At 39.8% G+C, this 15,061-nt stretch overlaps 1 protein-coding gene across 1 annotated transcript in view; it reads left to right on the top strand.

Annotated features, from left to right (window-relative positions):
• Positions 1 to 1,346: 1,346 nt before the first annotated feature.
• The window catches only part of LOC149272823 (adenylate cyclase type 1-like), a gene marked incomplete at its 3' end in the record, with an annotated part of 200,213 nt that continues 186,498 nt past the window's right edge, over positions 1,347 to 15,061 (top strand). The window contains exon 1 of the mRNA XM_089506690.1: positions 1,347 to 1,955. Coding sequence (XP_089362816.1) covers positions 1,347 to 1,955 — 609 coding nt within the window. The remainder of the gene's footprint in view (positions 1,956 to 15,061) is intronic.

The raw sequence follows: 15,061 nt of genomic DNA, 5'->3' as shown, positions 1-15,061 counted from the left end.
AACGTGATTAGTAAAATAAATGTAAAAAATAAGAAAATAAGGAAAAAAAAAATAGTAACATGTTAAAATTATTTCCCAGGGGAAAAATATATGGTTTGATGGGATAGATTGCATTTGCCAGCTTCAAAGATACCCGAAATTGCATATGGGGGAAGAATTACCAGATTTGGAAAAAAAGTTTTTAAATAGCAAAACACTAGTTATTGCCCCATAACGTGCAGAAAAAAGCAAAAAAAAAACATTGGATATTTCTAAACTCATGACAAATAGTAGAATCTATTTAGCAATTTTTTTCGTTAGCTTTTATAGATGAGTAAAAGATTTTTCAAGTAGAAGTCAGAAAAAATAATTTTTTTCTCAATATTTCACCATATTTTATGCTTTTTTTATAGTAAATGATATTATACAATCCAAATAATGACACCTAAAGAAAACCCTTCTTGTCCTGAAAAAGAAAACAATATATAACTTGTGCGGGTTCAGTAAATGGGAAAGAAGAAAATTACAGCTAAACACCAGCACTGCAGAAATGTTAAAAGCCATTTTCACGAAGGGTACAAAAATAAAATCAGCCATTGTCACAGAGGGGTTAATGTATTGTTCATACTGAATGTGGGACTATAATCCAAAAATTGAATAAAAGGAAAGCAAAATAAAAAATAATAAAAAGGAAAATAATGTAAAAATGCAAGAAATGAACAGGTTTGTAAAACACCCTTAGTAAAGAAAGAGTTAATATTGCTTCTTTTAGTAAAGGATTACCATTTAGAATTATTACTTCTCTCTGCGTTTACCATGTGATGTGGGGGAGGAGAATTGACTGCTTGAAAAAAATGACTCAAATGTCAATTCAATGTTTTCTGGTTGTCAATCTGCTCGGATTACAGAGCCGTGCCTGGTTTTGCAAACACCTAGTGCGCAGTCGCCGATCAGTAGATAGAGGAATGGCTTTAGCGGTGTAGCGGCCGGTTGTGTTTGCACTCGCCCAACTATTTTTCGTTTTCAGTTTAGGATTTACAAATGTGTTAATCTCACGTGCTTAATTGTATTTCCATTTATAATAACATTGCTTGCATTTTACTGTGGCATCTCGATAGGACTATAAACCGTTTAACCGGCCTTGAAGTATAATCTATTCTGTCGATTTATACCTTATTAAGGTTTGGGCGACCGCTTAAATGTGATTCAATTATTGCCCTCCGAGCACCATTATTAGACTTACACGGCTGGTAGTTTTTAAATACAACCCGCAATTATTGTAGGATCGTTATTATTCGCATATCGTACGTATGCTTTAGCGTGCTTGCTGACAGTTTATAGCAAGGGAATGCATTTATTGCGGATTTATGAATGGCACTGATATGGAGGAAATCCCGTTTCAGAAAGTCAAAACCAGACGGAAGAAATGCCGTTGTTCTCCAATTTCCCGTTTGGATACAATTGCATGCGAAGACGAGTTCGACTGCAAAGAGCTGGAGTCCCTCTTCCAAAATTACAACCTGAAATTGGAACAGACTTCGACCTTGAAAGCACTCGTAATTTTGATCATCACGACAGCGACTTTGGCGCTGGTAGAATTGATGTTTGCGCCTAGCTTGACCATATCCAAAGGCTCGAATCCAGCGCACTGTCTAATATTCATTTCCCTCTTTGTAGTCACCAATGTCAAGTATCTGCAGGTTACCCAACTCAAGCAGATCGTTAAACTCACCTTACTCTTTAGTTTTACTTTCGCTTTTCTCTGCTGTCCTTTCTCTTTGGGAGCCTACGGCTTGGTATCCCCTACTTCTTCAGAATACGGAATGTGGCAACTTATGTTGGTGATATTTGTTTGTTATGCCCTACTCCCCGTTAGGACGTTATTGGCCATTGTATTTGGTTCTATGGTCTCCGTTTCACATATCATCGTTACGGCCACTTCTATAACCCTTGGAAGGCAGATGCTTTGGAAAACGGTAAGATGGATTTAATTACGTAATGTTTTATTTTATAATTAGCACAGTTTTTTGATATATACGATAGACCAAGAAGTTTGCAAACCACTTTTTATGTTATTGAATATTTCAATTTAGCTTCATAGCACAAAAGAAATACAGTTGTACGTGGTGGTTGTGTAGCTTTTGTTGTGAAACCCGATGTTAATGCCCTTCTCATCAGTACACAACGCTCCTGGGGCTTTTCCCCCCCATTTACTTCAGTTTAGCCACTATAGTCTGTACTACTACTTTGTTGTTCTAATAAACTGTTTCATTCAAGCCTTAGGGGAATACCCTTTGCCCCTCATCCATCCAGTTTTACCCAGTCTACTTCTGTCCTCAACGTCCTCACCGTTTTCCTCCATCCCCACTAATCTCCCTCAGGGTTATTAAATATTTTTTTTTTAAATGCCCTCCCCCCAATAAGCTGTATGGCATTCCTCATTCTAATTAATTGATAACACATGGTCACATAATTATACATTTAGTTACAACAATACACAATGTACACTGAGTTTGTATCGCACAGTACTCCATATTGAATCCACTTGCTCCTCCAATTTGCCCTTGCTTAATCTGTAACCCAGGGCTTGACAAATTTGTTGTGAATCTAGGCGCCAGGTAAAAAAGTTAGGAGCCAGGATTTTTTTTTTAAACTAACAGTTGGTTAGGAGTGATCTGATCATCATCAGTCCACTTACTAAACTCACAGCATTTGACCCAGGTCAGTGCTTTCAATGCTGATGTTCCATTGGAGCACAGCATTGACTGATATTTAGTCCCCACAAGCTTGTGGGGACAAATGTTAACCCCTGCAATGCCACGAATGTGTCATACACAATTGTGGCATTGAAGGGGTTAACGCTGCACTGTCGCTCTCAGGGAGCGATCAGGCAGCAGGGGAGGGTTGGGGCTGCTCTCCACACTCATGGGGAGACCAAAGAACCCTCTCCTCTGTCCCTGAAGCTGCCTCTGGCAGCTGGGACACAATTACTGGTCTATAGACCAGCCATTGAAGGGGTTAACGCTGCACTGTCGCTCTCATGGAGCGATCAGGCAGCTGGGGGGTGTTGGGTCAGGTCCCCACACTTGTGTGGGGACCCAATCAACACACAACCCCCTTCCCTGAAGCTGCCTGCGGCAGCTAAAAACACGATTGCTGGTTTTGCAGCAACCGCGTTTTCAGCCTACAGAATCACTCCGTGGGAGTGATCTCAGGCTCGGGGGCGGGCTCGGAGTAGCTGTGCTGTCTGCCCAGACTCCTGGGCAGACAGCAGCAGCAGCGCCCCCGTGTGGTGACTCAGCCTCTTACATCCACAATTTTTTCTTGATGTAAGAGGCTGACAAAACCTAGACGCCAGGACAAAATTCTCTGTCACCATGGTGACCTGGCGCCTGGGATTTGTCGAGCCCTGCTGTAACCCATTCCATGCAGCCCAGGTGGTTTATAAAAAAAGCCCCCTGCTGGCGACCAATAGAGTCTCTCATACAGACTTTGAAAATCCTGGTGCCGAAACTCAGCCTGGGGAGACCACTGGTTTCCCCGCTCCAGAAGTTAAAGGTCCGCACGGGCGACAATTAGAGTCGCTCGTACGGACCTTTAACTCTTGGAGTTCCGCCTTTTAGATGTTAAAGGTCCTTAACTACTGACGGCGAAACTACGGATTTCTGCCTCTGTTAACCCCTGAGATGCTGCGTAGATAAGGTAGGCTAGATGAGGAAGGGACCAGGGAGATTACTAAACGAAGACGAATACGTTTTGCCGCCGCTATGTTTGTTTCTTCGGTGTTCGGGCTAAACAACTAAAACGCACCCTTCGTGTTAGTTTTCATGTTCGCCCGAATATGAATGCACAAATCTAATCCCTAATACAGCTACTTCTGCTGTTGTAACTGGACCTGAGGTCAGATGGAATTGGTAGCCTAAATGCTGACAGGAAATCCCAGGGAAAAACAATATTTTTTCTTTGAGCATTAAATGCAGGGTTGTATACGGCAATGTAGTTTAGCATTGAAAAAACTTGGGTTTATTTAATACTAGATAATAAAGCCTGCGGTACTGCAGACACAGTGGATGGGATGAGAATCCTTAAATATCAAAAATTGTTCATGATTAAATACGTATTGGGACAAATATATTCCAACCTTACTTAACCTCTTCATAACAATGGACGTGCAGGGCATGTCAAGGAAAAACATCCCGTTGGCGACAATTGACGTGCTTGGCAGAAAACTTACACCCAAACGGTGTTACTGTAATGCCTCGATGTCGAGGATCTGCAGCCAGGGCCTTGTGTGGCCTGTCCCCTGAACGTCTGCCATATATAATGGTGAAATGCCTTGATAGTGAGGCATTCAGCAACACCGAAAACCCACCCCAGGACACACTGCGCCTCGGGCAAGATGGTGGTGTCCTTTAACCCCTTAGTGACCATGGCTGTTTTAACATTTCTGCAATGCTTGTATTTATGTATAATTTTCTTCTTTCTCATTTACTGTACCAGCACAAGTTATTTATAGTTGCGATGCCTGCCAACAATAGCAACAGCGTTGCTACGGACACCCTTTGCCCCACCACGTCGCTCTTTTGAGGGTACATTAAGCACGTGAAGTTACAGAGAGGGAGTTCGTTCGGGAACCCGGGTTTTATTACCAATCTGTAGGACCAGGGTTTACCCAGCCGTGTCTCTGGAGCTCTGGCCCGGCTACAGTGCAGACTGTTCTTGGGGATGTTTCTGACACTGTCGCTCAGGGTCCTGACATCGTATCCCGTCACTTTTGGATCGTAACATCTTGAGACCCTGAGCTCTCCATTGGTACCCTGGGATTGACGCCGCTCCCTTGGAATCACCCCCCCAAAATAGTGACTCTTTGGCCATTGCTGGCCATACAACTGTATGGCAGCACTGGCCTGTCTGGTGGTTGATGGGATTATACTGTGCTGTCCCTGATAAAGAGAGTTCTGTTTTACCCCTACACTAAATCTCGGCTAGTGCTTGGGGGAATATCAAGAATTAATCCCTTGAGCAATTACGCTTTCAGCGGCAAGAAAGATCTCTACGGCGGAGCTACTCAGTCCGAGCATGGGTGTCCGTCACAAAGGGCTTTCTTTAGATGCCATTATTATGAAAGTATAAAATATAGTGACAAATTTAGAAAAAAATTACTTTTTCTCACTTTTCTTTGGAAAATCTTTTACTCATCTACAAAAGCTAATGAAAAAAACCTGCTAAATAGAGTCTACTATTTGCCCTGAGATTAGACATGCTCAATATTTTTATGGTGTTTTATTTTTTATTTTTTTAGGGCAATAAGTATATTTGCCTTTTTTAAAACCATTATTTTCTCCAAATCTGGTCATTCTGCCCCATGTGCTATTTGGGACATCTTTGAAGCCAGCCATTTCAATTTACCCTATCAAACCATATATGTTTGAAAACCAGACACCGCAGGATATTTAAAATGCTGGTGGTATTTTTTTGTGTGCTTTTTGTTTCACGCACATTCAGGTATGCATTTACTGCTCCTGATATACAGTATCTCACAAAAGTGAGTATACCCCTCACATTTTTATAAATATTTTATTATATCTTTTCATGTAACAACACTGAAGAAATAACACTCTGCTACAATGTAAAGTAGTGAATGTACAGCCGCGTATAACAGTGTACATTTGCTGTTCCCTTAACAATAACTCAACACACAGCCATTAACGTGTAAACCTTGGCAACAAAAGTGAGTACACCCCCAAGTGGAAATGCCCAAATTGGGCCCAATTAGCAATTTTCCTTCCCCAGTGTCCTATGCCTCGTTACTGTTACAAGGTCTCGGGTGTAAATGGGGAGCTGGTGTGTAAAATGTGGTGTTATCGCTCTCACACTCTCTTACTGGTCACTGGAAGTTGAACATGACACCTCTTGGCAAAGAACTCTCTGAGGATCTGAATAAAATACTTGTTGCTCTACATAAAGATGGCCTAGGCTATAAGAAGATTGCCAAGACCCTGAAACTGAGATGCAGCACAGTGGGCAAGACCATACAGCGGTTTCACAGGACAGGTTCCACTCAGAACAGGCCTTGCCATGGTCGACCAAAGAAGTTGAGTGCATGTGGTCAGCATCATATCCAGAGGTTGTCTTTGGTAAATAGATGTATGAGTGCTGCCAGCATTGCATTGAGGTTGAAGGGGTGGGTGGGGGGGGGCAAGCCTGTCAGTGCTCAGACCATATGCTGCACACTGCATCAAATTGGTCTGCATGGCTGTCATCCCAGAAGGAAGCCTCTTCTAAAGATGATGCACAAGAAAGCCCCACAAACAGTTTGCTGAAGACTAGCAGACCAAGGATGTGGATTAGTGGAACCATGTCTTGTGGTCCGATGAGACCAAGATTTGTTATTTGGATAACCAATTATTTGGTTCAGATGGTGTCAAGTGTGTGTGGTGGCAGCCAGGTGAGGAGTACAAAGACAAGTGTGTCTTACTGAAAATGTTTAGCTCCTCCTCTTATGGGGGGACACCTCTCTTGAACCGAAAGCCTCCCGGGAGCTCTTGAGTAAATCTTCAGAACCTTCAGAGTGGCAAGAGCAGATCTGGGAGAAGTAAATAATTCAGACACACACAAGGTGTTCATTTTCAGTCACTTCTCAATTTATTCATTGTTGCGAGCAGGTTTCAATACTGTTTCAGGGAGACTGATACATTTTTCTTTGTGAATGGTTTTGTAACAATCCGCATATAGTGCAGGGGCGTCCAACCTGCGGCCCTCCAGCTGCTGCAGAACTACATCTCCCATACTACTCAGCCAGCCCCTTAGCTGAAAGAGCATTGTGGGAGATGTAGTCCTGCAGCAGCTAGAGGGCCGCAGGTTGGACGGCCCTGATATAGTGGGTACAACTAATCCACATCAAATATAGACTAAGGTCAAAAGTTCTTATTTACACAAGAGTAAATATTGTCCTAGCATCCGTATGCTAGGACGATATTTACTCTTGTGTAAATAGGAACGTACAAGTAAACATATGTTATCTCGTTACTTAAGGATGAGAAAGAAATCATTAACAAGACTTGTCTACGTTGGCAAAAGATGTATATTTAATACAAAATGGTGTTCATCTAAATTCCATATTTACAATCCCTCCTTTTATCACAACGTGATAACTTTACTTGCTTTCATCATATTGAATGCATAATATCATCAAATTTAACTTTGGTCGATCCACGCTTCGCTTGAAATGTGTTACTATTGCTGTACATATCAGTCCAGGTGGTAAGGCCAAATACCTGTGTGGCCATAACAATAGCCACAGCTATGATAGCCGTCCCACTGATTGTTCAGATGACGTAATTCAAGAGTCTCTTATCCCTTTCTGTCATGGTTTGACCCGAGAAGCATGAATCCATGATGATGACTCTTTAAGGACAGCAGTTCTTGTTACAGCCAATATGGTGGTCCAGAGACTTGTTGGTTTTCGTCAACTGCTTTACGACCACTCTGTCTCCAGGCTTGTGTGTCGGTTGACCTGAAGGTAAAGGAAGAGACAGAGAAACATCACCATAGATACCATTCAATTTCTCTATCAAAAGTGTAAACAGAATAGGTAGCTCAACAATATAGAGGGTAGGACCAAATGAGAACTGGTATTGAGATAAGGTTGTGTACTGTTAGGGATATTAATGAGACAAAATAGGCAAAACCAATATTTCGTCACACACACAAAATAACGACGCTACCAAATATTGTAGTACCACATCCACAATATTAATTTAAGGAGATACCCTATATTTTATCTCCGATCCTAAATTCTTTCAGATCGCCGAAAATTATAATTCAAATTAGATAGATATCGCCACGATAGTCAATCAAAAATATTTATTTATTGTGAATACAATTTATAAAATCTATATATGAGTCACACAGTGCATAATATAAAACACAACGTTCTTAAAACATGTCAAAATTGAATCAATTCAAATACAATATATTATCGATAGTTATCAATATGAATTAGTACTATATGAGTCTAACACACAATTAATTTCCAGTCCACTCAGCAACCAAAAATTGATGATAATCCGGGCAGTAATAAAGATATCACTATCTCTCTTATATTAGTTTAACTAATATGATAAATTAAAAAGTAATTTAATAATGTCTACGAGTATTAGTGAAGTTCCTAATAGATGCAAATGATGTCAAACTTCATCTACAGGTAAAAATACCTTTTCATTATTGTTATTATCACGGGTTATAAGCTGCAGTCTCACAAGCCGTCATATACAATAATGCAATATACTATTTCCCAGAAACAGGGAATTCTATACGAAGAAGACAAAATTCATCTCTATTCAGAATAATAAAACAATTATAATTACCACCACTTGTTGCTGTTGTCCCACCGGTCCTTGTAGAAATTAATCCAGGTTCATTGGCAAGAAATTAAGTGGGAAAGAATATAACTTTCTACCAGTTATATAGGTTAGAACTCAAAGTAACTCCAAGAGTGAAATATGGTGCCAGAATCTTAAGATTCCAATTCTCTGGGGTAAATTTGGTGAATAAGTCTGTCCTTTTCCTTTTTCTTCTTCTTTCTTTTAATTATCCAAGACATAAGCTTAAAAACAGAGCTTATTATCATAGCCTCCACCTCTTGATTGGAATTCTCCAATCATAACGGTGGGTTTTACCCATTAAAATTAGAATTTCTACTCATATTTACACCGTTGTAATTTCTTAATTTACCTGTGAGAGACGCTCTGGTCTAAGGATTAACTTAAAACCATTACATATGTGTTTGGAATTTATCCTTGGTCACCCTTATTGCCAGGTGCTACCTCCTAAATAGTAACTCAGGCCTTGGTAGTCTTACCATGTATCCCCCTTTCCAAGTTACATTTCTAAAGATATACAGCGTCTACTCCTTAACTTTCTCATGGAAGATGACATTAATTGTATCATATATACGCTGAAACATCTATATACATGAATACTCCTTTGTTCTCTATTATAGAGGGAACAAACACAAAAAGAAATCATCACTACATGATTAAGTAAAATAAAATGGCTCTGACTGCATTTTGTGTTCATGTAAAGTACAGAATATATGAAATACATGTTTTCTATGATAAAATATCTGACATAATCCCCCCTTTAGATTATGACAAAGCAAAGTCCAGTTTGCTTTAGAATGATCTAAACACACGTCAGATTGTTGTCCGACATGGTACTTGCAGGGGTATAATGCACGGATGGGAACACTTTTGCTCCTGTAAGAGAAGTCATTAATGAAAACTTTCTATATCGATATCCACTTTAGTAATCATTTTACGAACGATGTCTCTGAAACAAAATATAAAGGAATATGTCCTCTGGTTAAATCAGTCATTCCAGATTGCACTTCGTCCAAAAATGAAAGTTGTGTGGAATATTATCGGGTCGTGCATAAACAAAAGTTCACGTTTGAATTGTTCATGACTTTGGTGCAAATTAATGGAGTGAGAGATTAATTTGGAATGCATATTTGCACATTTACCATAACCATTAAGTCTACTAGATACTCTCTTTGTCGTTCCATTTCCCGATGAATAGCATTGATTTCTCCTTTTAAGCCTCGAATTTCGTTCTCCAAAGTTTGAACAGAAACAGAGTTTGCGGCAGACATACCGGTTGCAACGACTGCACCTATGGCTGTACATACCAAGGCAACAATTAAGGCAACAAGGAATCTTTTAGCTCGATGATTCATTGTAATGGAGCTCGATACAAACGGCTTCCTGGCTTGTTCCAAAATTTCTTGAACGCGTCTTTGTGCTCTTTCAAGATGCATCTGGTACCAGGCCTTTAATTCAGGGAGCTGCATTGACGAAACATTGTACTGTTTTTCGATGGAGATCTTCGGGTCTAAGCTGACAAACACACGTTGTGTTAGGATCCTCTTTTCTGTAAGGATGAATCCAGGAGTCTCTTGGATCATGATACCAGAGGATGGTCCAGGCTCTGCGATCGGTTCCATCCGCATCTCGTGACACAGAAGTAATACGATCCAGATGATCGCCACATCCTTCTTGGACATCTTTCAGGATTTGAATCCTTGTCTTAATATTCAAAAATAAGAATAGTATGAGTATACGTACTTATAATATCACTTGACATTAAAACATAGCTATCCAATCTACCTATCGATATTGATATAGTTGCTGGATGGTATGGAAATCAACTTTATGGATATACATTATCACATAACATAACCACATGTCAAGTTGTATACGATACCACATTGTTGACTTGGATCTTCTGATTTCACACCGATGTTCAGTCTTCTAACTCAAAATCATTATCTAGAATTCTTAACTGAGATCTAGGATGACAAACACGCAATTGGTTAATATGAACCCATTTTTCAACCAAATCACCATCTTTAGGAATCTTGATCTTATAAGCTACTGGTGAAATCTTGTCAATTATGACATATGGACCCTTCCAAGAAGGTAGAAACTTCTTTTCCTTTACTTGGTTTCGTGCAAAGTTATACAGATAAACTTGGTCGGAGATTTCATATTCTTTCTTAGTAGTCTTCAGATCATAGTAGGTTTTAGCACTGATTGCTGCTTTTCCTAGATTCTTTTGTGCAAAAGCAAATGCATGTTGAAGATGTTTACATAGATTTTCAACATACTGATGAGTTGTTGCAGCGTTGATCAAATTATGATCAGATGTACAATATAGCAAATGTTGTGGTAAAACCATCTTCCTGCCTGTCATCAATTCAAAAGGTGACATCTTAGTGGCGGTACTAGGTGTAGCTCTAATAGCCATTAGAACCAAGGGCAATTTAACATCCCAGTCCTTGCCAGATTCTTTCACATACATTTTGAGTATATTTACTATGGACTGGTTATAACGCTCTACCCCTCCGCTAGAAGCTGCACGGTAGGCGATATGTAACTTGCGTTTCACACCTAGGATTTTCCACATTTTTGTCATCACTTCGCTTGTGAAATGACTTCCACGATCTGACTCGATTCTCTGAGGAAGGCCAAATCTGGAAAATACATGATTAATTAGTAATGCTGCACACACAGAACTAGTGTTCTCTCTGCATGGGATACATTCTACCCATTTGGTGAACATACATGTAACAGTTAACATATACTTGTTACCTCTTGAGGATCTAGTTACAGGTCCAATGAAATCGATTTGTATGTCAGACCAAGGTAGAGACATTCCTCGTTTCTGAAGTGGTGCACGATGAGTTGGAGCATGAGGTTGGAATTGCGGACAAATCAAACATCCTCGACAATAAGTTTGCACATCTCTTAGCATATGCGGCCAATAGGCATAATCACGCAATATTTCGTAGGTGATCTTATCCCCACGATGACCAGAAGTAGGTGCATCATGTGCGTGTTGCAACATTAAACCTCTAAAGGCGGTAGGAACTACCCATTGTTGTATGCCATGTTTGGATGTTCTGATCAGCAACCCATCCATCAAATTGAATTGGACGTTATATCTCATTAAGATTCGCAAGTCTTCATTATCCTTACAATCATCATCAGTGATAGGATTGGAAATAGGATCTTTTATATACTCATAAAATCGACCAATAACGGGATCGTTCTTTTGACTAGTGATCAGATTCTCATTGGGAAATTCTTGACTCCATTGTGCAATATTAAGGCCCACTTCATTTCTAGCTTGCTGTCTAGTTATGGCTTCAATCTGAATTGATCCAGTAAGATCATCAATGTTAAAAAGTTCTCCATTGATGGCTGCCTGTTTTGCTAATGAATCAGCCAAATCATTACCTTCTTTATCGATACTTTGTATCTTAGAATGACCTTTGGTTTTCTTCCAATAAATGGTCAAATCATGTTTGATTACCAATTCATCAATCTTACAAAACAGCATGTAATGTAACATGCTTCACAGGTTTGTTGTTACTTCTCAGCATTTGGTTACGTTTCCAGCTAGGCAGATATTCGACAAAGCTATTGCGCACGTAGTTAGAATCGGTTATGATAACAAATTCTTTAACACCATATTCGATTGCCATTTGAATGGTCTTATATACGGCACAAAGTTCAGCTATCTGACTGCTTTTAGGACCAATGCTGTATCCTACAGATATATTTGGATAATCACCTGTCCAGGTGATTCCAATACCTGCAACCAATTTCCGTTCATTATCAATGGTGATATGATATGAACAACCATCTATGTATACACATGATAGTGGTCGACAATATTCCTCGTCATAAGCTTTATAAGGAGAAAGTAATTGTTCCTCTAGGAAATCATCTCCGGTAGAGTTATCATCCAGAGGTAGAGCAGCACAATCATGTAGATCTGCTAGTCCTTGGGCAACTACGTTCTTCTTATTTTGATTATAACGGACTTCTAACGGCCATCCCTGTAAGAATAAAGTCCATGCAGTAATTCTACTGTTAGAAAGATTACCGTCTCGTATCCTGTCGCTCTGCAAATATTGTAGAGGTTGGTGAGCAGTTTCTACAATAATCTTCTCGCCGTGGATATAGCTCCGAAAATTCTGTAATGCCCATACCGTAGACAATAAAGCTTTCTCACAGTTGTTGAATTTCACTTCAACCGGTGACAAGGTTTTGCTTGCATATGCGATGACTTTGTTCAGATTGTCCTGTTTTTGATACAAAACCGCACTTATGCTTAAGTTAGTAAATCCTGTTTCCAGATAGAAAGGCTTACCTCCCTCCGGATATGCCAAACAGGGTGCCTGAGTGAGTTTTCTCCTCAGCTCGTCTATGGCTTTGTCCTGGGCTTCCCCCCAGTTCCATCTTACGTCTTTCTTAAGCAGCTGTAAAAGAGGTTTTGTTAGTTCTGCATAGTTATCAATAAACTTACGGGAATAATTAATCATTCCTAGAAATGATCTTAATTCTTTGACATTGGTAGGAGTTTTGGCATTCAGAACGGCTTCAACTTTCTTCTTCTGTGGACATAACCCTTCAGAAGTTACCTCGTGTCCAAGGAAGTTGACTTTGGTACGACACCATTGGGCTTTCTGTAATGAGAGTTTAACTCATGCCTCTCTTAATTGAGTAAGAACATGTCGGATCTCCAGAATATGTTTATCAAAAGATGTACTTTTAAGTAAAATATCATCCACATAGGCCAAGGTTCCCCTTTCAAATGCATCAGGCATAACTTTATGCATGAATACAGCAAATTCATGACCAGAATTTATGTAACCAAAAGGCATCCGGGTCCAAGTATACTGCTGTTTTCCAAATGTAAAGGCCAACTTGTATTGGTCCTCCTTGTGTACCGGAATAGTCCAGTATCCCTGGGCACAATCTAGGGCAGTAAATATTTTGGATCCTTGCATTTGTACCAAGTATTGGTCTATGTAGGGTACAGGCCATCCAGACATATACACACGTTTATTTAGCTGTCTTAAATCAGCACACGAACGCCATTGACCATTAAGCTTCAGAATTCCTAGGATGGGGTTATTATACGAACTGTGCACCGAACGGATAATGCCACGGTCCCTTAAATTCCGAATGATATCCTGTAGCGCATCATAGGACGCTAAAGGTAGTCTATATTGCTTGATACATACGGGTGGTAGATCGGGATCAGTCTGGATCCTAGCGACATGAAGGTTAGTAAAACCACAATCATAAGAATCTTTGGCAAAGATCTCTTGGAACTCCATTAGAATTTCCCTTAGCTGTTGACGTTCATTGTCGTTAGAGCAAGCATCAGCCATGGATATCTGTTCTTCCACCCTTTCCTGAAATCCAGGAAAAACTTTAGGTTGACCTATTTCAAAGGATTCCTCAAGTTTAGAGGTTAGGTCCTCTCCAGGTGGATTAATTTTCTTTTGGTCATGATATTCTTGTTCATCAATTAGGTGGTCAAAGACGATGGAGGATTCTTCAATCCTGCACAAACCTTCACCTATATTGAAAGGATAAACAGATTGGATAGTGAATAAACCTTCTGGAATAGAATTAAACGTTTGTTCCACTATTTGTTCTTCTGTCAAGTATTCTTCAGGAATGAGACCTATTACATGATTTTGAAATCCAAAAGTATAATATTCTGAATCCAATGCCAAACCTACAACAGTGCCTTTGGATAAGGTAATCTTATGAGGTGTAATGTTCTTTATAACAACATAAATAGGGTTTCCATGAATATTTACCATTGGTGTGGGTGTTACCATGATACCGAGCTGTTGCATCCGGTTGGATAAGCAGATAAATGCATTGGGATTTCTCAATCTCTGGCCTTTCTTAACCTGTATGGGTAGAAGAAAGTTACTACTCCCTTGTGGAATGGTTACATATTCAGGTATTTGAACACTGACTGCATATGGCAATAACTGTACCGATTTCAGTGCTTCATCTTCATCCTGAAATTCACAAGGATCGCCTTTTAACCTGGTCCAAAGATTAGAATTAATCAGATCCAGATGGATAGCAAAGCGATGTATGACATCATTGCCTACATAAATTTGGTAACGAGGTTCGTCCAACACCAGAAACAAATGTTTGGCTGTCTTATTTCCGATAGAAATGGATAACAAACATTTTGCAATAATATTATGGCTATCCGATTCGCCGTCCAGATTATGGATCCACCTGTTTTGGGGAGAAAGATACCGGATAATTTTAGGATTAGCGATCTGTTTTAACAGACTTTTGCTGATATAGCTGTTTTCGATCTCCAAGTTCATCTTGGCATTCTTACTTCTCCCTAGATCATTCACTTGAACAGGAAAAAATAAATTGTTATTAACCCTTTCAATTTTATCAAGGAAATGAACATGACCTGCTGATTCCACAGATTCCACGTAATCCCTGTGAAGAGAAATGGTTAAAATATCGCCTTCCAGAGATACATTTCGGATCCTTTCCGGTTGAACTTTTATGGAATGATCATCTGCAGGGGAAATAAAATCATTAACCTGCAAAACAGTAACATCAGATGACTGACTATTCCTAAAATGAATTTCAATTGAGTCCGGCCTTTCCTCAATCACATGGCAATTACGCCTGGATTGCTGATGAGACTTATCATATGGAATGGGTACTTTGGT

Source organism: Sceloporus occidentalis, unplaced genomic scaffold (genome assembly GCF_023333645.1).
Source record: "Sceloporus occidentalis isolate IW3139 unplaced genomic scaffold, rSceOcc1.0.p SCAF_414, whole genome shotgun sequence".
NCBI classification, from domain to species: Eukaryota; Metazoa; Chordata; class Lepidosauria; order Squamata; family Phrynosomatidae; genus Sceloporus; species Sceloporus occidentalis.
This window is presented reverse-complemented; position numbering and strand designations above follow the sequence as displayed.